Source organism: Leucoraja erinacea, chromosome 8, assembly GCF_028641065.1.
Source record: "Leucoraja erinacea ecotype New England chromosome 8, Leri_hhj_1, whole genome shotgun sequence".
NCBI classification, from domain to species: Eukaryota; Metazoa; Chordata; class Chondrichthyes; order Rajiformes; family Rajidae; genus Leucoraja; species Leucoraja erinaceus.
Genome location: NC_073384.1, coordinates 54,360,718 through 54,386,863, shown reverse-complemented (window position 1 = coordinate 54,386,863; position 26,146 = coordinate 54,360,718). Strand labels below are relative to the sequence as shown.

The following is a 26,146-nucleotide window of genomic DNA, read 5'->3' as shown; positions in this document are numbered from 1 at the left end:
AGGGAGTTAGATGTGGCCTTTGTGGCTAAAGGGATCAGGGGGTATGGAGTGAAGGCAGGAACAGGATACTGAGTTGGATGATCAGCCATGATCATATTGAATGGCGGTGCAGGCTCGAAGGGCCAAATGACCTACTCCTGCACCTATTTTCTATGTTTCTATGACTGCGTGACTTTTTGGAGTGTCTCTGCTTGCACAAGGCTAGAAAGGCTTGGCCAAACAGATACAAGGATCAAACCCGCGGTGGTTAGGTATTGTATAGGGGAATTTGTGTTGTGTTATCCAAAATAAAGTTTAGTTGCTCAATAGAACGAGCTATTTACATCTTGATATTTTTACTGACATGATATGAAGATAAAAATTCATACAATGCTCATGGAATGAACAGAACTTTTTTTTTAACTAATTTCATTTTAACATATTTAAAAAAGAGATTAGTCTAAAAAAAACAGCAAATTTATAGATTCCAATTAAACACTGAATTTTAATAGAACAGCTAAGTATTAGCAGTGTTGTAATGTGAATGGCAGGTTGATTTGATGATTAACACTCTTGCAAACAAAATAAAAGCATTTCAGTTCAAACTCCATTTTAGCATACATAAGCCTGATACTAGCCTACACTAGTGAGGGAGTACAGCATTTCAGATGTTGGACTGAGCTTATTTTTGACTGAAAATAAACCAGAGAAATACAGAGTTTGTGAGGTAGTATTGGTGAATCACCTTTCCTCAGAATTGGTAACTCTTACTATAACTGTTTACTGCTACCCTCAAGAGAAAATAAATCTTGACAGTGATCAGTTTAAAGCAATTAGGAATGAGAGAACAAAAGGAAATATTTGTGATTGAATGGGGGGGGGGGCAGAAGAAATTACATAATACAAAGTGTGGTAGTTCATAAATGAGGCTAGTGATAAGCTGTAGGCAACTAAAGGTCACGTGGAGGGAGAGTACATGCAGGTTATGTGGATAAGAAATAACAAAGGGCAGAGTAAATTATAAGAACCTGAAATAGAAAAACTCATTCAAAAATAGTTGAACAAAGTTGAGCCTAAAAGGTTGTAAAATGACTGGTAGAAGGTGTTCTATTTTTACTTTTACTTTTGATGTTGTTGTCCTTTCCTCGTCTCCCACATCTGCAGTCTTAAATCTCTAACTTCTGAACGATCATCAATCTAAATATCCCAACTTTTTTTACTACCAACTAATGCTGCCTATCTTGCTGAATATATCCTATGTTTAGTACCTTAGGTTTAGTACAAACCACATCATGAAATACGAAATGACACAACAGTGGTGGGCCTTATCCGGGACGACAATGAACTGGCTTATAGGGAGGAGGTGAAACAACTGGTGAACAATCTGATCCTGAATGTTGACAAAACAAAGGAGGTCATCGTTGACTTCAGGAGAAACCGGCACAGTCACACACCACTACACGTTAATGACATCGGTGGAGTTGGTCATTAGCACTAAGTTCCTGGGGGTGCAGATCACGAACAGTCTGACCTGGTCACAAAACGTTGCATCACTAGTTAAGAGAGCGCAGCAGCGGTTACACTTTCTGCGCGGGATGAGAAGAGCTCACCTCCCCCATCCTGTCCTCACCACTTTCTACAGGGGCACTATAGAGAGCATTTTGACCAGCTTTGGGGACTGCAAAGCCTCCGACTGGAAGTCCGTGCAGAGAGTGGTGAGGACAGCTGAAAAAGTCATCGGGACTTCTCTTCCTTCAATCCGGGACATTGCGAGCAAACGTTGCTTGTCCAAGGCCAACAGCATTATAAAAGACCCCACACATCTCCATCCTGGACTGTTCACCCTGCTGCCCTCGGGCAAAAGGTATCGCAGTATAAAGAGCAAAACGGCCAGGTTTTGCAACAGCTTCTTTCCCCGAGCCATCAGACTCTTGAATTCCATATAATGTGCCGCCACTATTATCTATTTTATCTTTTTATCTATTTTATCTTTTTATCTTTTTATCTATTTTATCCTTTTGTTATTTTATGTTGCACGGTGAGCCAGATGCAACGAAATTTCGTTCAGACTTTCATTTGTTGGTGTGTTTTTGATTGACAAAAAATGTTTTTTTTTTTTTAATTTTAGATTTCCAGTAAGGCATCTCATTGGTTAGATTTATGTAAAATAGTTTAAGACTTCGAAAAAGTACAGCCAATTCTATCAGTATTTCAGCCAATAGTTACACTATTTATCCCTTTTTATTGTGTCTAACTATATGCATTTAACTGGTGGATTTGCCTACATAATCACAGTGATTATATTTCAACAAGTACTCCATGTGTTATGAAGCACAACATGTGGTTTCAAAATAAAAAATAATTTTCTGCATGTTTTTGCAAGTTAAATTTATCCTTGTGTAGCCATAAACAAATAGTCGTAAATCTTGCACAATAATTAACTGCATCGTCTACCCAATGTTCCTAGCAGGAAGCTCAGGCTATCTTGCTTGTCAATCCCTATTTACATTTAATTAGCAACCTCTCTGCACTGCATGAGAATTTTGGGGAAAGTTTACCATATGTGGGAGAAGAAGGTGGTCCATTTTCATATTTTCATCTGAAAGCCATACCTAAAATGAGAGAAAATACCGTCCGAAGATGAAACTTACCTAAAAGGACACGATGTGCTAGAGTAACTCAGCAGGTCAGACATCCCTGGAGAACATAGATGAGTGGTGTTTCAGGTGAAGACCTATCTTCAGACTCCTTGTGTAGTCACAACATACCTACGTTGCTTTTGGAGATGTATTCCAATTAATTGTTTTAATCACCTTTAGAGCCTTAAAACTGCCTTGCACCCACTCTGTAAACTCTGTAATGAATAATTAAGACATATTTGAAAACATCAAAACTCAAGGATTCCTGTCATAAAATTGCTTTAAAATATTCTTCCCTTTTGTCTTTCCTCCTGGCAGTTTTTCCATTATATTTATTTATCATCTTATAAGCATGTATTATCTATGTCAAAATGCAGTATTGTATGTAAGAACCTAAATCTTAGGAAGGAACTGCTTTATCTTTTGTCACATGTTCATTAATGTGATTTTACTAAAACTATTTTCTTTATCATCAAGCTAGTAGTGGAAAGCTAAAACTATTCACTTGAGGAAGACACTGTTTTTGCAAGCAGTGGTAGGTTGAAAATGAAAATGGCATGGGAAGTCCATAAAAAGGGAAACTAAACTATTAAGTTTATAAATTATAATAATATTTATTTACTGAAAATCGCAAACTAAGTTAGTACTTGATGAACTAACTAACTTGCATTAACAATTAACACATGTTTTAATTGCCATGTTAGATCCAGAAAAGGTGGCGTGGACATTATGTTCGAAAGTGTATCCATAATTACTATGAAATGAAGAATTATTTCAGAGGCCTCAGCATGAAAAATCAAATTGTAAGGTAAGCTGCAGCATTTAACATTGTGATCATGTGCCGATTATTTATTTTTCATGGACTTGCAGAATAATACAAGACTTGAAGGAATTGGAAGTAAATAAACATTTGCAAAAAAATATGGTTGCAATGATATATTTGAAAACATTTGGAAATCAAAAAAATGAATAATTAATGAGATTTCATAACAATTGCATGATACAATTAAGCTGCGTTTAACATTACTGCTGATTTCACATACAGTGCACAATTCTGAATGGCCTTGGTGAAAAGAGTCCCACATACCATAAAAAGTTCTCAAAATGAGCCTTTGATTTGTGCTAAACCAGAATACAGTGCTCTCCATAATGTTTGGGACAAAGACCCATCATTTATTTATTTGCCTCTGTACTCCACAATTTGAGATTTGTAGTAAAAAAAATTACATGTGGTTAAAAGTGCACATTGTCAGACCAGTTTTATACATTTTGGTTTCACCATGTAGAAATTACACCTGAGTTTATACATAGTCCCCCCATTTCAGGGCACCATAATGTTTGGAACACATGGCTTCACAGACGTCTGTAATTGCTCAGGTGTGTTTAATTGCTGTTCAATTAAGTGTTCAGGTGTGGGAGGAGCCATCTTGGGGAACGGCTGCTAACCAGCAGCCGTCCGTCTAATTCACTTTTATTTTGCAGTTTTACTTAGTCCTGTGCCCTGTTTGTGGGAGAGATAGTATTTTTAATGTGGGGTGTAGGGGGTAAAAATATTTCTAGGTCCCTACCTGGTCGGTGAGGCAGCTTTTTCTCCGGGCTGCCCCGTCGACCTGTCCTTGTGGCCTACCAGCGGGCGTGGAGCGCCGTTTCCTGGCGGGGACCGCCCAGCACCTCGGCTTCGGTGGTGGCACAGCGCTGGAGCGCTATCGCGGAGCGGAGCGGGCGATGCCTTGCCTGGGTCGCCGCGCTGGATCGACGCGCTGGAGCTGATGACCGCCGAGTTCAACACCGGGCTGCGGGTCTGCGGAGCGGAGCGGGCGGCGCCGACTTTAACATCGGGAGCCTGGGAGCTCCAAATCGGTGTGGCCTTGTCGGCTTCGGAAGACGCGGTCCCCAGTTAGGAAGCGGCCGTTCCAGGTGGCCCAGCCGCTGAAAGGACTCTCCCGACGCCGGGGCAACAGCACCCGGCCAGAACGGCCAGGAACATATGGCCTCCGTGGAGGCAATAGCGGAGGCCTCAATAGGCCTGACTTTGGGAGAACTGGGGATGGGGACTGGACATTGTGCCTTCCCCCACAGTGGTAACCATTGTGGGGGGTTGATTTTCTGTGTGTAATGTGAATATGTTAGTTTGTGTCCAAGATGGCTGTCGGAAGGGAGAGTGGACGCTGGCGCGCTTTAGCTGCCGCTGCTCTCTCTTCACATTGTGTTTTTGATTTTTTGTGTTTGGAGCGAATTCTGTCTTTAATTTGTGTATTGGTGATGTCCTTATTATCTATTTTACTCCGACTATATGTTTCTTCTCTCTTGTTAATTTTCTGTAAGGTGTCCTTGAGACTTTGAAAGGTGCTCGCAAATAAAATGTATTATTATTATTATTATTATTATTATTATTAATTGCCTCCTTAATGCAGGTATAAGAGAGCTCTCAGCATCTAGTCTTTCCTCCAGTCTTTCCATCATTTTTGAAATCCTTTAATGCTGTTTATCAACATGAGGACCAAAGTTGTGCCAATGAAAGTTAAAGAAGTCATTGTGAGACTGAGAAACAAGAATAATACTGTCAGAGACATCAGCCAAACCTTAGGCTTACCAAAATCAACTGTTTGGAACATCATTAAGATGAAAGGGAGCACTGGTGAACTTACTATGGCAAAGGGACTGGCAGGCCAAGGAAGTCCTCCACAGCTGATGACAGAACCATTCTCTCTATAATAAAGAGCAAAGTATGGAGAGAAGGAACTGTCCTAGATCCAAAGCCAACCACCTCATCTGTGAAACACAGGGGTGGGTGTGTTATGGCCTGGGCATGTATGGCTGCTGAAGGTACTGACTCACTTATCTTCATTGATGGTGCAACTGCTGATGCTAGTAGTATAATTAATTATTTGAATCATACAACATGGAAAGAGGTTTTAGCCCACTGAATGCATGCCAATCATCTCATTCTTATTCTCTCTGCATTCCTATTAACTCCCCTTGGATCCTATTACTCACCTATAGATCAGACACAATCTACTGTCATCAATTAATTTGTCACCCTGGGAGGGTGCAGCACCCAAAGGAAACTCACATGGTCATGGGGATAATATGCAAATTCCTCATGTCCTGCGAGGCAGCAGCTCCACCCATGTGTCACCCATGTATCTTTAGGCACATCCAAGAATATTTTTTCCATCCTCCTGATAATTTTTTCACCAGCATAATGCTGGAAGATTCACAGGTAAATCAAAAAACTTGGCTCTGAAAATTAAATATATGGAAGGAGATGGTTGACTAGTTGGTATTGGTAATTTTACATCCATAAGTGTTGTGAGCTAAGCAAAAGCAATTGGTAGGAAGTTTAAGCACATGTTTCCGTGGTAAGACGGGCATAGAAAACAGTGTAAATCTAAAATAATGTTGGTGTAATTCCAGTCCAGGAATGCACAAAGCTGACTGGAAAGCAACTTTCCTGATGAAAAAGTATGATTAAGGCGAAAGTTCGATTTTTCTAAATTTATCATGCTTTGAATTAGAGTTAAATTATGCGACATTTATAGCATCTTGCAATGTAAGATGAAATGGGCTGTATAATAGATGCAGAACAAGTTACCTTGGTGCGTGACTGCACGTAGTGCTGTTTAGAGGAACATCACAATAGCGATAAAGCGTGAAATTTAACAGACAATATGGTACAATTTGCAGTAACATTCTTGTGGGAAGAGAAAACTACTAATTTTTGATGTGAGCTGTTTACATCAACAATACTTGAATATTTTTATTACCCTCCATGTATAGTGCCTAATATGTCTTCAAATTAACACTCGTGTTGCTACAGTGATAAATTGATTTGATTAATTTAAAGGCTGAATATGCAATTGGTAAGCTTGTACACTTCTAACCTCTAGCTAGATATGCAAGAAATAGACCTTTGTTTGGATCAAACAAATGATATCATGAAATTAAAAATTAGCTGCCCTGTTGCTGAGTCATGACATTAATAAAACATATTTTGCTTGGAGCTCAGAGAAGCTACTATTATTTATTGCAAAAGTCAAAGCAAACATTTTATTCATGTGCAGTCTTGAAATACTCTTTCCTTTATATTGCTCCTGATTTATTCTAGAGGGTACCTGACTTGGGAATACTAAAAGAAACATTGTAATTGCATCATACAAGACAGTCGCTCTTAGTCAATTCCATCGATAGCAATATTAGTGTCCATTTCTGATCATTCAACTTTCCAGCAAAATCGCTTAATGAAGTTAGGAGACCCAAGTTCACTGTCATAATTTTGTAATGCAGTTTTGCACAATATAATAATTTATCACTTGCCAAGCAGACAGTTTTAGTTTATACGTTTAATAAGGGCATCCTTTAGTATGGGTAATTAGGAATGAACAGTTTGCATATTTACTAAATGCAAAATGTCATTGCCACCACGGCCTATTGCCTACATGAATTATTTCTCTATCTGTGTTAAACAGCTGTGCAATTATTACTACCATAATCAGATAATTTCCCCTAAGTAAGTTTTCTCTTGTGAAGCAATTAATTTAACCCTTCAGTAGCCAAACTGAATTTTTGCATAAACACATATTTGTGCACGATTGAGGATAGAGGACTTCAGTATAAACAAATGTAATATGGAGAATATTTAAGAACCATATTTTTGCATGCATTTATTTGTTGCAACAAACAGAAATCCGTTTTCTTTTTTTAATACCACTGTTACTAGTAAGTTTTTGAAAGGATTGAACATAATAAATACAATATCTGCAAAACCACAACTTAAAATTAATCATTCAAAATCTCAGTCTATTTCGCACATTAAAAATAAGCATTCAACTATTTTGGGTAATGGTGCAGAGGGTTTGAAATGCATAAGATTAAATATCTCACAAAGTCTACAATTTAATAATTGTCTAAGAGCAATCCATACTGCCTCATGATCAATGTCCTTTTTATGTGATATATCTTTAAAAATATATATTTTCTGGTCAACAAATAATGAACAATATTTTATTTAGCTATGCATATTTAAATATGTTTCTCATTTTATATAAAGTGTAAATTAATATGTTTGTTGGATGGAGATGTATCATGGCAACTATGATATCCATAGCTGATGTAAATGCCACACAGGGCATGTGTAATTAACCAGTAAAACTTGTTAATAGGTGTATAGTAGATGGGAATGTACAACTTCTTTAATTGAATTGGTGAAGGTATTATTTAATCACTTTCCTTGACAAAGTCTTACATCAGATATTTTCAGATAAATCTGCTATTTTTCTACTTTGGAATTGAAGATATCTATTTGTTACTTTTGAAATTGATAGTGATGGCAAATATTCTGGATAAAATATAACTTGTCATTGTATCCATTGCTATGTTAAGCTGGATTGCAGAAATGTATTCTGCAATGGATTAAGTAATAGAGACTTTATTTTTAAGGACATGGAGGTCACTGATGTTACAAACACATTGGGTCTAACTGAAATGGACAAATTTAATGAGGTTTGTTGGGTGACACACAAAGAGACATAGATAGAGATCCTTTTATTGGAAATAAATTTGTTCAGCTTTACAAATCTACTTAACAGTTAATAATAGGTTTGAAAAGCAGGTCAGGAAAGGTCATATTGCCAAGATGCAATACAGTATAAATGGTATTGGTGTCTACAACTATTTAATGTCTAAGGTCCATAAAACTCAACAAAAGTTAACAGGCAATTCTCTAAAACGTATTTCATATTAATACATTAATGGGGAAGCAAGGAGGTAAAATGGGGCTATCCGCAAAGTATTTTTTAAAATATTGGCTGAATCCTCTGTATAGCAAAGCAATAACATTTTTTTTTAAATTGTAGCTACATTCATTGTTGGAACCACAAGTAACATATTATGCCTAAAAGTAATTATGAAGGACATTGCTATTAAAACCTAGAGTGCTTGTAAATGTTGCTTTATTCAATTAATCCACATGGTGTAAATCTCTGCTTAACTGTAGAAAAGAACTGGAAGAATATGAACAGACAAAGAAGAAAGAACAGGAAAAGAAAGCCATAGAAAAGGAAGAGAGGAGAAAGCGTTACCAAGCCCGAAAGATGCATTACCTCCTCAGCACTGAGCAGGTCTGTGTACCTGTCCTGACAGCTTGCATAGTCGCCTGGGTCCCTGCCTGACAGAGATAAACTATCAGGCTGAATGGGACATGACTTGCTGAAATGATATCACAAAGACAATACTTCGAGTTCAATTTAGCGCTTTTCTATTGTGGAGTGCAAGCACCATGACTACTAGGTGACAGCATCTTCATACTGGCAGCATCAGCATTGTTGGCAGAAAGAGTCCAAGTCAGCAGTTTGATCTGCAGGCAGATAACACAACAGGAAGGGCATAACCTCAGCCTAACAACTCATTTTGACTGCCTCGTTTTGTGTTGTAATGTTGTCAAACTGTAGCCAACAAGCTGTTAAACTAAGATGGTAAAACATTTTTTTAATTGTCTTATCTTTTCTGCAACTGTTTCAGTAGGGTAGAGTTCCGAAGGGTAGGTTAATTGCAACTGACAGACTTGTTTTATGAAGGCTGCTTTAGGTTCATAAAGCAGCCTCTTTTCAAAATCATTGCGTCTAGAAATGTCTGGAAGAATGTTTTGATGTTACTTCACGCAAACAAAGCAGCCTTCATTTAAGTCGTATACTTGACGGAATGTAGAAGGATAAAATGGTAAAATGCGGTGAAAATATTTTTTGTTTGTATCGCTGCTAAACAGTTGATTTAGTGCTGTGTCAAATAGATGTGATACAGAAGTTAATTAAGTTGACACAGGTAGTAACTAAACCTATATTTCAAACATCACATTACAGCATGTAGAATTTTTTTTAGATTCTGTTTTTCACAGTTTTTTTTTAATTATTATACGTAGGTAAAATATAGTAACATTAAGCATTTGGCTCATAGCAAGTGTTTGATTTAGCATTTGGAGAGATATGAATTTGGAAATTTATCGAACTATAATAGTCTTAAAGGAGTCCTAATAATTCTACACTATCTCGGACAATCCACAAGATTATGTTGTAGATAAAAAGGGAAGGCAGTACAGTGTTTTTACATTTTTAGTCTACTGTTTGTACCAGCAGTATTATCGAGTTAGAAATTTGCTAGGAAGATGAAGAGTTTTTTGAAGCAACTCAATTTTGTAGAAAAATTTAGGTGATATTCTTCTCATTTATTAAATAATGGAAATACGTTTATTAGTGCTTTTCTGCAGTTTCCATTTATCCATTCAAAGCCATTATTTTTTATGAATAAGACAGCTGGGAAAAAAAGCAGGTTGATTATTGAATGTGTTCAAATAAATTCACACATCTAAGGAAAGGGACTAAATTGAAAACAACAAAGTACCAAAGTTGCTGCAAAATAAAATATATAGGTTATGTAATAATATACATTTTTGTAACAGGATTTATAAAATAGATTATTCAGTTATAATTGATCTAATAGCTTAATATTCTTTAGTATTTAACAATTCATATACAAATTTAACTTCGATTTCTTTAAGATGGATTAATCCAGTTAATGGGAGACTGTTACTATTGACACTTTACACCCTTGATGCAAAGGGCCTCTCCCAAGATATCAAACTATGTAGAACATTGCATGGAGAACAGTGAATAGACTACAAAGACATTTATCAAGATCCCTTGTGGTACGTTGATACAGAAGATTAAGATGCAAGGGACCCATGGTGACTCAGTAGTTTGGATTCAGAACTGGTTTACCCACAGCAGACAGAGGATAATGGTGGAAGGGTGTTATTCTAGTTGGAGGTCTGTGACCAGTGCTGTTCTGCAGGGATTAGTGGTGAACATCTATGTTTTGTGATACATATCAATAGCAGGGATGAAAATGTCGACGGGTTGGTTAGTTAGTTTGCAGAGTGATGGACAGTGAAGAAGACTGTCAAAGGATAAAACAGCATATAGAGCAGTTACAGATATAGGCAGATGGTGCATGTTGGTGCTGTTGCACTTTCCTAATTCAAAGGGAAGGGAAAAATAAACCGTGAACACCACAACCCTAAACCGCATTGATGTACAGGTGGGATCTGGTAGTCAACATCCTTAGCTCCCTGAAAGTAGCAACACAAATAGATAGAGTGGTAAAGAAGGCATGTGGCATGCTTGCCGTCAAGGTTTGGGGTAATGTGTACAAGAGTCAAGAGTCAGTAACTGCTTTATAAAACTTTTGTTAGGCCACATTTGGAGCATTGTGTGCAATTCTGGTCTCCTTGTTAAAGGAAGTATATGGAGGTGTTGGGGAGAGTACATAAGAGGTTTACCAGGAAACTGCTTGGATTGGAGGGTACTGGCTCTAGGGAGAGTTTGGACACACTTGGATTGTTTTCTCTGGAGCATTAAAGACCAAGAGAAGTGTATAAAATGATGAGATTAATAAATAGTGTAGGGAGTCAGAATCTTTTTCCCCAGGTTTGAAATGTCAAATACTAGAGGGCATGGCTTTAAGGTCAGAGGGTGAAATCTTAAAGGTGTTAACTTTGTGATCATGGTAAATCAGATCCAGTAGATAAGCTGTTTACATGCCTGTCACCAGACATCTGAGGCAAGAAATTTACTCAGATCTCCAGAACTACAAGATGTTTCCAGAAGAAGAGTGCAAATGTTACCACAATATTCTCAAGGTCTCGGTTAAAAAATAATAATCTCACCAACTCATTGGAATGCCTAGCACTTTTAGTTTTAGTTTAGTTTAGAAATAGTGTGGCAACAGGGTCTTTGGCCCACCATACTGACCAGCGATCCCCGCATTGAGCATTGAAAATGGAAAAGGAACTTCTGGGAATACAGTTGAATCTTTACAATGGGACAGTGCAGTGCCCACAGCAAGCAGTGGAAAAGTGCACAAAATCTGAACAACTCACCAATCTTACCTTCCAAGCATAATTTACCCATTCTCCACCCCCCCCCCCCCCCCCCCAAACTGAGTTTGCTGGTTTCACATTGACCTGCTACTGCAGAATTCTCAGAACTAGAAGCAAGTCATTGACAACTCTGATGGTTAGCCAAAGAAGAAACTGCTTTTGTCATGGAAGCTTCAACATAACATCTATAGCATTGTAAAACATTTGAAGGAACACCAAAGCAATGTATTCAAGTCATGGAAGGAGAGTTCATGTTCCTAGTGCATATATTACTGAATTGAATATGCATCAAGCGATTAAGGCAAACAATATGTTTGCTTTTTATCACAAAAATAAATATATTTTACTGCAATTATTTGGGGTAAAATTACAGCTGAAATATGTAAGAAAATAAATGCTTGTAATAAAGATTGTAAAATAGCTAGATTGATTTTTGGTCTTATGATGGGGTCATTGAGTGAAGATAAGCTAAGGTGAATGGGTATATATTCTCCTGCCTTTAGAAGAATGAGAAGAATTAATAGAATGAGAATGAAAACATTTGGTGGTTCACAGGATTTATGCAGGAATGATGTTTCCTTAGCAAGGGTGTTAGAACCTGGGGTTGACTGCTCTATACTGAGATGCCACTATTTGTTATGTTCTTTGTTATTGTTTGAATAATAATCAGTATTTTTAATTTAAGGTGTTGGTGCATTGAAAAATTATACAGATTAGAAAAAAATGAGGAATTAAATAATATTTGGCACCTGTGTCTTAGCTATGTGGACATATATCTTGAGATAAGTAATTGAATTTGTATGATGCCTTTCATAATCCCAGAATATTGCAAAGTAATTTATAGCCATTGAAGTAATGGCATTAGTTATGATTATTTATTTGGCTATCAGAGCAAAAGCAAGTTAAAGGCTAAAAATAGATTATTATCAGCTACATGAGGTATGGTTTATTGATCTGTCAAAATAGAAAGGCACTGCGCGTGTGATTTTCGAGGTGTTTCAGTAATATTTCATACATACTTGATAATGCTAGTGGGATCACAGGCATCTATGATAAAACTAGACTGTGGGACCCGTTGGGTCCCAGCTTCACACGGGAGGGCTGGTCCCCCAATGCAATATTCCACCTCTCCACCAATTAGGCAAGGCAACTTTAATTAGGCAAGGCAACTTTAATTAGGCAACACAGCTTTAGCATTTCCAAACCAAAGGCAACACAGCTTTAGCATTTCCAAACCAAAGGCAACACAGCTTTAGCATTTCCAAACCAAAGGCAACACAGCTTTAGCATTTCCAAACTATATTTTCAAACCACATTAAGGGCACTGACAAGTCAGTAAAACCACTCACAGTTTAGTAAACATGTGTTCAGTGTTATTAACAGCTCAGACTGAGAGACGTGACACTCTCGCTCCCCCACCTTGCAGAGACTGACTGAGGCACTAAACACTTCCGGGTTTTATAGTCCCTCGGGAAGGGGCGTGGCCTTCAGGAGAGAGAATCTCACCATTTTTCAAACACTAATAACTCTTTTATTTTTAATCGATGGGAAAAATCTTCTTGTCCTGCGCAGTGGAAGGGGACTCTGAGTAAGATGGCCAAAAATCACAGCCGTAAGTGGCAGCGTATTTTTCTAAAATCAATATACAGAACAACAGGAAGTGGTCAAGATCAGATTTTTAGTAATATATAGATAGCCTATGGAAATTTGGGCATCATTTCAATTCTCCTATTTTGGTTGTAATTGCAAACAGCTTTGAAAGGACTGTGGTTCTATTTAAAATCCCAACATCGACTATGGATGCATTTTGATGCATTAATGTATTCTCCTGCAAATTATGTGGCTATTAATATGATATAAATTGGCCATTCACTAAGCAGATTAAAAAATTGCATGTTTAGGCAGTTGATCCACATCCAATCCGGCATGAAATAAAGCAATGCTTCACCTTTATCTAAAGGAGCTGGCAGTTTCTTTCTGACTCTTAGTTATGGGTCTTCAGTCTGTGTTGATTTAAGAGGATTGCCAACATTGTATGGAATAATATATCAAAACATTTATTATGCATTATAACTTCTGTCGCCATTTTCATCATAATTTTGATGGTTTGGTACTTCTGGTTTCCAATGGAAACTTGCCGACAAGTTGGTATCCAGGGAATGTGCAGAATATTTATTTACTTAAGTGAATGGAAAAATGTATTTAAATGATAAAGCTTTTTTTAAAGCTATCTTGTCCGTGTGTAAATATATTCACATCCTTTCTTCCATAACATGAGGAATTGTGTAAAATTGCAAGGATTTTAAATATCAGGAGAAAAACCTTGTTGATAAGCCAATGAATTCCACAGTCAGTTGCATGTATAATCTTTGTTGATTTAGGTGCATCAAAGATAATGATGTAATTGGCATCAATCCTTCTGAAGTACAGAATTGTTAAAAAAAAAATCCTAAATTCCTAATTTAGCATATAATCTTGTGTTGCAAAGTGGCATGTTGGATATCACATTGGAACTAGTTGGTTTTACTGTGATGGTTGTTTATGAATTTTAATAATTCAATCCTTAAATAACAGTGGTACGGGTAGTTTAATAGACCAACTGATGGTGGTGTAGGCATTGATTCCATGATTTTTTTCCAGTCAATAAGGAGGTTAATAAATCTTCGTATAATTGGATGTTGGAGTTGGAACTGGTACAATGAAGTTGGGATGTTACTGGTTCAATAGTTTCTTTATTGACACGTGTACAGAGATACGGTGAAATGTTTGTCCTTCATGTTATCCATCAAATTGTACCATACACTAAGTATAATAGATTCTCTTCTGAAACACCATCCAGAGAGTTGCCATGTTCCACTGCATCTGCCCACTCACTCATTCTGTCCAAGTCACCCTGCAACCTCCTGGCATCCTCTTCGCAGTTCACACTGCCACTCAGCTTTGAGTCATCTGCAAATTTGCTAGTGTTACTTTTAATCCCATCATCTAAATCATTAATATATATTGTAAATAGTTGCAGCCCCAGCACTGGGACTTGTGGAACTCCACTCCAGGCTAACTGGTCTATAATTCCCTGTTTTCTCTCTCGCTCCTTTTTATGAAAAGTGGGATAACATTACCTCCACTCCAATCCACAGGAACTGATCCAGAATCTATAGAACATTGGAAAATGATCACCAATGCATCCACGATTTCTAGAGCCATCTCCTTGACTACCCTGGGATGCAGACCATCAGGCCCTTGGGATTTATCAGCCTTCAGTCTCAACAGACTACCCAATACTATTTTTTGCCTAATGCAAATTTATTTCAGTTTCTATGTCTCCCTAGATCCTCTCTCCTCTAGATATCTGGGAGATTGTTTGTGTCTTCCTTGGTGAAGACAGAACCAAAGTACCTGTTCAACTATTCTGCCATTTCCTTGTTCCCCATACTAATTTCACCTGTTTCTGCCTTCAAGGGACCCACATTTGTCTTTACTAATCTTTTTCTCTTAACATACCTAAAGAGGCTTTTACTATCCTTTATATTCTTGGCCAGTTTACCCTCGTACTTCATCTTTTCATCCCATATTGCCCTTTTTGTTACCTTCTGTCATCCTTTGAAAGTTTCCTCGGGCTTCCCGCTACTCTTCGCTTTGTTATACAACTTTTCTTTTAGTTTTATTCCATCCCAAACTTCCCTTGTCAGCCCTCATTGCCTCTTACACCCTTTAGAATATTTCTTCCTCTTTGGCATGAAATGATCCTGCATCTTCTGGATTATGCCCAGAAATTCCTGCAATTGCTGTTCCACTGTCATTTCTGCTAGGATCTTTTTCCAGTGGACCTTGGCCAGCTCCTCTCCCATGCCTTCATAGTCCCCTTTGTTCAACTGCAACACTGACACTTCTGATTTAACCTTCTCCCTCTCAAATTGCAGATTAAAACTTATCGTATTCACCAACTGCATTTAAAATAAGCTGAAATACACAGTTGAGAGAAATAAAATCAATTATGTATTTAATATTGTTGCAAGAGGCCATTTGTTATGTTGCCATCTACCTACAAATGCCTTTTCCTTAATGTTCATTCTGTTGTTATACACTGAAGTGGATTTCTCGTAATCACTCATCCATTTCAGAATGTAACATCATCATTGTTGACAGTGATCTGGTACTTTACCCAAGTATTATTTTTCACATATAAGCAGAGATAATGTAATCAGCGTATTCAGTTATATCACAGCTGAGTTTAATTATATTCTTCATCAGTGCGTGTGCAATAGATATCTGAGCAGACGCATTGCATACATAGGCACCTCAATTAAGTGATTGTTTGAGTTATGGTGGTTGATGTCAATTAATATGTTAAAATATTGATACAGAATCTCTTGCAGAATTTCAAAGATGGCAATGTTCAAAAAATACTTTTAAAAATGATAACAATTTCCGTAAATAGAGTGGAAATATTTCCGGTTTTATGAAGATGTGATACTTAAACAATTTCCTTGTGTTGTCAAAAATTAAATCAATTTTCAAGCTTCATTGTCAATTCTATTCAGATGAGTTTATTGTCATATACACCAGGCTGCAATGAAATTTCTAGTCATGGAGTAAACAATAAATACAACGGAGCAGCAGACTAGTGCAAAGATTATAGTGCAAACTGAAGTAATACAAAAAACAATACTTAAGTGCAAAATAACAATATTGGGTAGAGTTACGAATAAGAGTACGTGGCAGCGCCAGCGTGATATAAGTGGTTTGCGTCAGTCTCATTGCAGTGGGAAAGGAGCTTTTCTTCAATCTGGACATCTGGTGTTTCAAGCTTTGGTATCTTCTCCCAGAAAGTAGAAGAGAGAAAAGGGAATAGCGAAGTTGGTGGGCTTCCGTGCTTCTAGCTTTTGTGAGACAACACGCCATGAAGATGGAAGGAAAGGACGAGCCTGTGATAGACTGGGCAGGAGACGAGCCTCGGACGACTCCAGGTGGATTCCTGGGTTCTGTGGTGGGCGAGCCGTACCTTCTGTCGAGGTATGACTGCTGTCTCTGGGAGCTTCTGCTGCCCTACATGGCCCACCATGCATGTGAGGGAACCAGATGAGTTCGCTGGTGATATAAATGCTAAAAAATCTTGCTGTTGTCGATCATCTCTATAGTAACACCATTGATGTGGAGAGTGTTTTGTTCACCATGCTGCTTCCATAGGTTGCAACCAACTCTTTTGCTTTGCTAACGTTAAGGGGCTGTCCCACTGTGGCTACCTAATCTGCGAGTTTAGAAGAGTGTCTTCGACCTTCAAGCTCACAGCATGGTCGACACATGGTCCTAGGAGGTCCTATGAGGACACTGGAACCCTCCTTCATGCTCGAGGACGTTCGCGAATACTCATGGCCTCGGCTAGGAAAATTTTTCAGCATGTTGAAACATTTTCCGCGAGTAAAATTTGGTCGGCATGCTTCTTTTGAACTCGTAGTGGAGTGGGGTCACTATTTAGTTACAGGCAGTCGAGGTCAGCCGTGGGCAATCTCCTTCGCTGACCGGGCATTTTGATGGGCTCATTGGAGTTTTCAGGACCAAGGAAAACCGACCGATAGGTAAAATGCCCGCTAAACTTTATTATACTTCTTAAAAGTGTCTCTCCTCCCCCCCCCTTCTCCTCCCCCCCCACCCCCGTCTCCCCCCCCCCCCCCCCGTCCCCCCCCCCCCCCCCCCCCCTCCCCCCCACCCCTTCTCCCCCCCCGTCCCCCCCCCCCCCCCCCCCCCCCCCCTTCTCCCCCCCGCAGTGGGACAACCCCTTTAAGGACTAGGTTGTTTTCCTGCAATCTGGACACGTTCTTGAACCTTCTCTTTCCACTACTCCTTGAACCTTCTCTTTCCACTACTCCCCCTCATCTTTGCCGTTGATCCGCCTGACAACAATTTATTCGGCAAACTTAAAGATTAAATTGGTGCTGTACTTGGCTGCATAGCTATGGATGCACAGGGAGCAGAGCAGAGAACGGAGCACACAGCTCAGAGGATTGTCAGAGTGGAGGAAATATTATGACCGGTTCTAACCATATGAGGTCTGCCAGTAGGAAGTCCATAAGCCAGTTGGTGATGGAGGCTCCAAGACCAAGGCCCATAAGTTAGAAATAGCTAATTTGATAAGATGTTGATAGTTGAGCTGTAGTCGATGAATAGCATCCTGACATAGGTGTTCATATTGTCAAGGTGTTATGTATGTTATTGCTAGTTAGGTATCCCACATACAATACACACAAAGAGAGAAAGTTAAACCACATTTGATATTTAAATTATTTGCCTTTGAGCAATGGAGTTATGCCTATGCATTAGTTGATACCGACACAGAATCAGTTGATTTATAAATTATTTTACTTGAGCACTGATGTTATGCCTATGGGATCTACAATCACATCAGCCTTGTTATGTTTGTTACCTTAAAATCCATTCTGATGTCATTTATTATATCCAAAAAATTAAAAACTCAGGCTTTATAAATGGTCTTTATAAAATAAAAACAAATCCTATCAAAGCAATTCTTGAGCTTCTGATAATTATACAATGAGCAGTTCTAGGCATGCAGACATGACAAAGTGTATAGACTGGAGAGCGAAATGGGTGTTTAGGCATATAAATTAAGTGGTAATTTTTGAATATTAATAGTTAAAGCCAACTAATATGATATATGTACAGAATTTTCAAGTAACACAGTATTATCCTATTCCAAATAATATGTAACTTAACCATACGCAGCTGGATAAAACAGCTGAAGTGATACTAACCCCATTTAATAGAGTATATACAAACTTTATTTTGTTGATTCTCATTGAATACAATATTAATTGTCCAGCTAACTATAGGCATTATCAGACAAAAATAAATTTGGGAATATGAAAATAAATAGTAGCAGAATTATTGGAATTGAAAAACTAAAAATATATACTCTATTCAATCTTTTTAGAAAGCATTTGTATAACATTAATGGCTGCAATGCCATGATGTATATTTGTTGCATTTTCTCTGTAATATTTGCTAAAAAATGTGCGCTTTATGATTAGTTGAGTCATATTAACGATTTAATTAATTATCAGGATTAAACATGTATTTCCCAGATATGTACTGTTTTAAGTTTTATTTACACAAGGATGCTTACTCCTAACATTTTAAGCTACCATTGGTCGCTGAATTAGTATTGCATATCTTCAATATAAATCTGAGAAAAGTAAAATCAGATCAAGTAATATTTAAATTATCATATATTAAAACTAAAATAAAATGCAAATAACTTTCAAAGCAGATTTTGTCATTTTGACATTCAAAGTGTAAGGCAGCAAATATATCACACCATATAGTTTAAAATACTTATCTGGATTCTATCTTGAAAAATAAACTCGATCAGGCTATTTTAAAAAAAAACATCATATGCCTTTTCAGATATGATGCACAAAAAAGTGGTGAGATATTAAGTATTTGTTTTCATATTAAAATGCCTCATAATTAGCATTTTGAAGAATCGGAATTTACTGAATGAAATACTGAGACTTTTTTTTGGAAAATGTCTACTTAGGTTCTTAAACTGTACGTTTTCAGAGTTTGTAAAACTAAAAGTGATGGTTAGCATCAGGTTCTCTGTTTTTCTCAAGTGACTTGTTTGTTAATTGCTTTCAACATTAATTATGAAATTTGTTTAATTAATCTTTATGGAGCTTTTATGCGAATGAATGAATGGTACTAAATGGTGGTGTACGAATTCATTTCTCTCAGGAATATCCAACACAGTTAACAGCTATTTGTTTAAAAACAAATTGTAATTGTGCAATTGGCAAGCAGTAATATTACCTTTTGACTTTTTCTTCAAATGTAATTGAAACTTGAATATCTTACTGGATGTTGGATTAGAACAATGCGTTAACAATCCACCTACTTCTTAACAGCAGGTCAATTATTTGCTGAGTGCGATTTTTATAAATCCCGTGGCAGTTGTATGTCCTGATAATTATGATGAAGTATGGTGGTCAGTGTTGATTCAGCAATTCTACCTACAGCACGTACTTCATTCACTGATCTCCTTCATGCTCTTCTTTACGGTCATTAAACTTCTTGTGCCTTTTCTTGCCATCCCCTGTGGCCCTAATTACAAAAGGCCTTTATGAAAAGCATCTAGATTGGGGAGGAAGCTGACTGATGGATTGATAGCTTTGCAAAAGGGTCCAGAATTTAAATGCTATTCAATGGATGAATGGCCAACAAAAGGCACGTTTGCAGTTGTGCTTGACCTGGTGCAATTAATATTCTAGTTCATGCATGAATTCGTATGATGGAGGGGGACTTAAAGTGCCAAAAGTGTGTCTCTTGCATAACTCATTTCCTTTTTTCATGACAACCCAGAATTTTATACTTAAAAATATCAATGTTGTCACAGCTCATTTGCCCTACTGTGTAATCAGTACACTAGCCAGAAGTAGAACTTGGTGCGGTGAGGTCAGTGGGAAGCTATTAACGGGGTCACTCTTGAGAATTCACCAGCATTATTGAGTTCAGTTTTAGCATGAATGTACAGAATGAACTCGGGTCCTTTTTAAAAAAAACAGTTAGCACAGATTTCCCCATAGTCTTTATCAGTTTATAAAATTGCCAAAGATAATGGATTCCCATGTCTCTGTACAGGATAAGAGGTACTGACGATTGTGATAAACTGGAGTGGTGGGCAGAAAAGTAGGTTACTCACACAAGCTTTTAGCAGATGTCACTGTATAAATGTTGGCACACAATACCAATTATGTTGTTCAATGTAGCATAGACATTTTCCTTTCTGAATCTGTGTAAATATTACTTGTCGAATGTTAAATGGAGTTAATTTTTATTGCAAAATTCTATTATTACAAGTTCACTGAATATCTTAAACTAGTGTAAATCATACAATTAAAAAATGGAACAAATTTGGGATTGATAATTAATGTCTGCAATGCTTCATGTCATTGAGTTTATGTGTTACTTTTTTCAAATCTAGATTCGAGGTATTTACAACTCTCCATACAGACAGTACCCAAGTGAGATTGAGTACAGATTAAAACACAGTCGTCCACTGAGTCACACTATACTTCACAAAAAGGATTTCACGGAAGGCCTTGTGGATCCATCAATACCAGGTGTTCCATGCGTCTTTCCTCCATTACTACCACCCACACACAGAAAAAAACCACAGGTATGCTATTTTCTTGCTTTTGTTTATCAAATTATATTTTTTACTAAGAAGGGTCTCGACCCGAAATGTCACCCATTCCTTGTTTTCAGAGATGCTGCCTGTCCCGCTGAGTTACTCCAGCTTTTTGTGTCTATCTTCAACGTGAATTTTGCATTGCTTCCAGTTAAGGTTAACAGTTGTCCTCAATGAATCATGATATGTTTCCAAATACATAAGGAGAGTTTTTTTTTAATACACTTTCAAATTAATTTCTAAAATTGTCAAAGGAAATACTGTATGTGAATTTGTTTAATTTTTCCTCAAGAATAAATTTGATCTATTTTTTGCTACACCAAAATTCAATATTTACAGACTTTTACTAAGGGATTGAATATTTGTTTTTTTTTCTATTAAACAGTTTTTGATGTATGAATACCACAAAAATATTCATGATACATTTGTGAAATTATTAAATGGAAATATTGTTAAGTTACACAATTTACAAGACATTTCTAAAAATATTTAAATTCTATACTGAACAATTGTGTCAGCACTTAAACATATTTAATTTTCTCTTAAAATATTGCCAGCCTAATTATGGGATTGCACAACCAAACGTTGGTTTTGTTCCTGTATGAACTTTGGCATGTCAACTGGTTTAGAAAGCTAGACAGGAACCATTATTTCAAAATATTGGAAAATACTTACATAGTCTTCTCTGTCATATGCAGTCGTGTTAGTCATTTCTTAGTTGTAACATTATTAAATCTGAGTCTGAAATGTGAGTTTAAATTGAGCCTGAATTCCACAGCGGTGAGGAGATGCTGCACTCTCAGTGCATTATTTTTCAGATGAGATGTTAAAACTAAGCCCTGTCTAGAGATAATAACTAAATAACTCATTGTAACATGTTAAAGAAATGCCCTGGCCAATACTTACGCCTAAATTAACATTACTAAAATAAGTTACCTGACCATTGTCATAGTGATAATCTTGGTCAAGCCATCAACGGTTTCTGCTCTGAACTACTGCAGTGTTTTGCTTGTGCACAGTTTACTTTGTATAATCTGTTGATTACATTGATCCTTTCCTACAGGTTTTCTGTAAAGGATCAAGTAATATGGGCAATCAAACGTGTACAGATGACCTCCACATTTGTGGATTTGCGGGGATGGAGAGGGTAGGATGTTGCAATCCTAGTGATCGGTCCATATCATGATTTTTCATAACGCTAAACCGTATCATTTTGTCATTTATACATGCGTCAAGAAACGCAAAATTGAAAAAAAAAGTTTTTTTATTTTCTTCTTCCAAAAATATTTTCCAAATGTGAAATGTTTCCCATCGTGAGCAGCAAGGGCAGTGGGACCATTGGAACATCACACCTGAGGGTTCTGATTATATGCACATGTCCCTCATTTGGAGATTTATGACTTTCCTGGAGTTCCTTCAGCAAAAGACTGCAGCAGTTCATATAAGTGACTCACCACCATTGTGCAAAGGTCAAATGCTGAAAGATGAATAAATAAAAAAATTGTTTGTGGAATCTTCTAGTTATGTTCATCACTCCAATGAATATGCTGGGTGGTCATTGCAACAGAATCCAAATGACAGTTTCTGACAATAGCCTACTGCTGAAAAACCTCTTCACTTTTTCTCAGATTAAAATCTGCTGCGTTACTTGCTCAAAGGGAAGAAATAGCTGACAGTTGCAGGCCCATTCAGGCCCAGTAATCTCATTTGGTCTTGGATGCGGAGGGAGTTAGTTCGGATAAGTGGTAGAGGCCAAAGTAAATTGTGTGTTAAAGACATTGGTTATCAATGAGGTGACTTGAGTGAGGGAAAAATATAGGTGTGTAAGTGGAGATTTGATGAGTGGCCATGTAGTGGAAATGGGTTCAGTGAAGACTACGGAAATGGGTGGGAATAGTGGCTGATCAATCTTCATTGGGTACCTCCTGGGATCATTGGGTTAGAAAGAGATTGCCGGGTCTGCGGACATGGAGGACATTGTCTGAACATTGGGTTGGAAAGAGATTGGTGGGTCAGTTGATAAAAAGATGGGGATGAGGGGGCAATTGAGAGAGAACTTGGGAACTGGTCAGTCATTGAGTTGGTATAGTTGGTTTCTGGACCAATCAAAGATACTAATGGGTAGGGCAACATCTAGATATAATTTGATCAGGGGTGTCACAGTCAAGTACTACACTGCAAAGTTCTATTTTTCCAAGGAGTGTGTAATGATGGCCATTCCAGTAACAATGCAGCTTAAATACTCCTGCAATGCCTCTAGAAGTAATGGTGCACTGAAAAGGATGACGCAAATGGCTATGAAATTTTGTCAAGAGTGTGTGAGTCATGCTTTGTTTGTCAAATTACTGAAGTCACGTCAAATGGCCTGAAAATGGTTGTTACCGCATTACGCTTTAAGATAAGCACGTGCTGTAGTTCATTGCTTAGTGCTCAGCCTGTGTTTCTGTATATTGTCCATATATGAAGCCATGTCAAATATATTCTGACTGTAACTCGTGTCACTCTGGATAATGTGCTCAAATCTCTGGAGTACAACCTGAACCCATAACATTATGACTCTGAGGTGATAATGCTGCCCAGTTAGCTGCAAGAATGAGGCTAGAGCTGTGATTTAAAGTATCTTGGCACTTTTCTTACCTTTTAAGACCTGCAGTTAGAATATTGATTTATTTTTTTCCACTCACCATTGAAGTTATGATCTTGTGGGCAATAGTTCTGACATTGAAGTTATTTGTGATTTCCCACTATCATTTACAGTATGTAGAAGCTTAGAGGACTTATTGCTGCCGATTTGGAAAAGAACATTTCCTGAGCAGGTACTTCAGGATATTCAGAGGTCATGAAATTACAAATACAACTCTTTCTCTTTTATCACAAAAGCGTATTTATCAGTTGCCTCTTTCGCACATTTCATCCAGAATTTACTATACAGTTTTCAGCCAGGATACATTTCCGGTTAAGTGATATGCGTTGACTTGGAGTAGCCCCCTAGGCTCAGAATTTAGCTTCATCCCAGCTACAGCTACTGCTTTCTAATTAATGCACGTTGGAATCATTCTAATCAGCATCTGTTACAGATATTGTGAGCTTTTGTAACATGTGGCACCGGAATTCGTCAAATCATCTTATTAATACTGAATTGCAGAAACACTGTCCATTTGAAAATAATTAATTGTTGAAAAAATCCCAAATATTGCATCAGAAAGGAAAATCTGCATTTTTATGTATTTGCTATTTCTACTATCACAGATTTTTTTAAAAAACTTTTACATTTGCATATTCTATTAATGTAATTAATTTCCTTTCTTTGTCTGTTGTATGAACATGTTAATAATGTGCACCCCTTTTTGACTGTTGAGACTTAAATAATACAGTGGATCAGGGCATTTGGGGCTTGAATGTCAAATTGATTCTTTTAAAATATTTTTTTCTTTGGCAAGCATTCAAACTTAACTCCTTAAACTATTGTAGCATATGGAGATGTCTTTCTGCGTTCTTTAAAGTTTCCTGTAAAATTATTTTTTGGTTCATTCAGATATGTGCAGTTATAATCGGTCTTCAAGTCTGTATCCTCCAAATTAACTTATCTCCTCCTTTCCTCAAGCAGATAATATTCTGAAGCCCTCCTCTATGTCACCATTCTTAGACCTACAAGTAGTTGAGATGCAATGCAATAGTTGTGCCTCTAAAACCTTGCATTATAGAAAATCATGCTCTTAAAAAAAATAATTGTATCAACATTAAAAAGGAGATTTGAGGCTAGAGTTTCAGGCTCGCAATAATAACATGTAGGGTTTTCAACAATAATGATCTTTTTACGGACTATAAAAATATAAAACTGCCAGCTAAAAATATTAAAGGTTGTACGTTACATTATTTTAAAGAGTATCATTGCACAGGTAATCGTCTATCAAAATCACAGGAAACTGACAGACTGTGTTCTTAAGAGCCAATGCTACTTGATTATTGCAGGGAGGTTAAATTAAAACAGTTTTTATACCACAACTGTTTATTCAGGACAGCTATTTTTTTTTCCACTTGACAATTTCCGAATACATTTTTCAGTGCTTCCCCAGTATCGATCAAAATAAGGTTATAGCCAATTTGGCTTGTGTAATACAAATAGTATCCCTAAGCCAGTCATCACATTATATCCAATTGGTGTTATGGAAATGGACCTGTATCTATATAGTTAATTTGAAAACACCTTTGTCGTGTATTTTGTGCATTTTACAATATCATTTCCCATTTGCCTGCTATTGTCTGGGCACGAGAAGTATATATCATTTTGTTTATTTAGGCATTGTCCATATTAATGAAACTGTAACCCTAATCATTCCCATCATTTCAGTTTGTTTTCTGCTCTTTGACCCTGATCAGTTAATTTTTAATCGTCTCCATTCGTGTACTTTACTCCATAGTTGTGTTTGACTTTGAACTCCATTGTGAAAGTTTATATTATTTCAAAGCCCTTTCACCTAACAAAAGTCTGATCTTTCTGTTGCTATCTTTGAAATATGATGCATCTAGTAACCCATTGGTGTGAAAATTGCAATATTTCCCAGGACATCTTTATCCATTATAGTTGAAATTCCATGTGGTAAAATGTTAGTTCTGGTTTGATCTCACTTTCTAAATTAATTAAAAGTGAACTTGAGAATGGAAGTTAACAGCTTTCTTCACATACTGGCACACATACAAATTATTATCATCTACTTTATTCCAAAAAATGTACCTGCAATCATATAACTATTCAAAGTCTGATCTTGTGTGTGTGTGTGTGTGTGTGTGTGTGTGTGTGTGTGTGTGTTTATTTGTTTGTGTGTTGTGTGTCTTCATGAAAAAAATGACGCGCTAACGGTAATTCTTTTACATATTCCGGTCGATATTTTTCCCATGGATTCCAATATGGTCTTATTTGAAAATTTCATGCTTTATTTCTCGAGTTATTAATGAAAATGTTCAAACATTGGACAAAACTTTGCAAATAAAAAGGACTGTCTTTCTCTGCCGATGTCACAATGCGTCTGCACCGTCTTGCTCGTGCTGAGAGTGGCGTCATCACAACCCTCCCATTTCACCGCTCCCCGCTGCTCTCCGATGGCTGCCTGGCTGCTCCAAGCTGGCTGCTCCCCGCTTGTGGCTCCACACTCGCTGCTCTCTCTCTCTCCGTCGCCTCCCACTCCCCCCTCCTCCTCTCCCGCCTCTCTTCATCTCCCCCCTCTTCCTCTCTCCCCCCTCTTCTCTCCGCCCCCCTTCCTCTCCGCCCCCTCTTCCTCTCCGCCCCCATCCTCCTCTCCCCCTCCACCCCCCCCTCCTATTTTAGATATGGTAATTTTAATTTTTAAAGCTATATGTATTTATTCTGTTTTTATTAACTGCACTGACAGGAAC

At 37.5% G+C, this 26,146-nt stretch overlaps 1 protein-coding gene across 3 annotated transcripts in view; it reads left to right on the top strand.

The window, feature by feature from the left end:
* The window catches only part of spata17 (spermatogenesis associated 17), a 207,514-nt gene that overhangs the window by 41,962 nt on the left and 139,406 nt on the right, over positions 1–26,146 (top strand). For all 3 annotated transcript variants that reach the window (XM_055639730.1, XM_055639729.1, XM_055639731.1), the window contains 3 exons: positions 3,323–3,426; positions 8,614–8,737; positions 20,546–20,740. In XM_055639730.1, the coding sequence (XP_055495705.1) occupies positions 3,323–3,426; positions 8,614–8,737; positions 20,546–20,740 (423 nt within the window). The remainder of the gene's footprint in view (positions 1–3,322; positions 3,427–8,613; positions 8,738–20,545; positions 20,741–26,146) is intronic.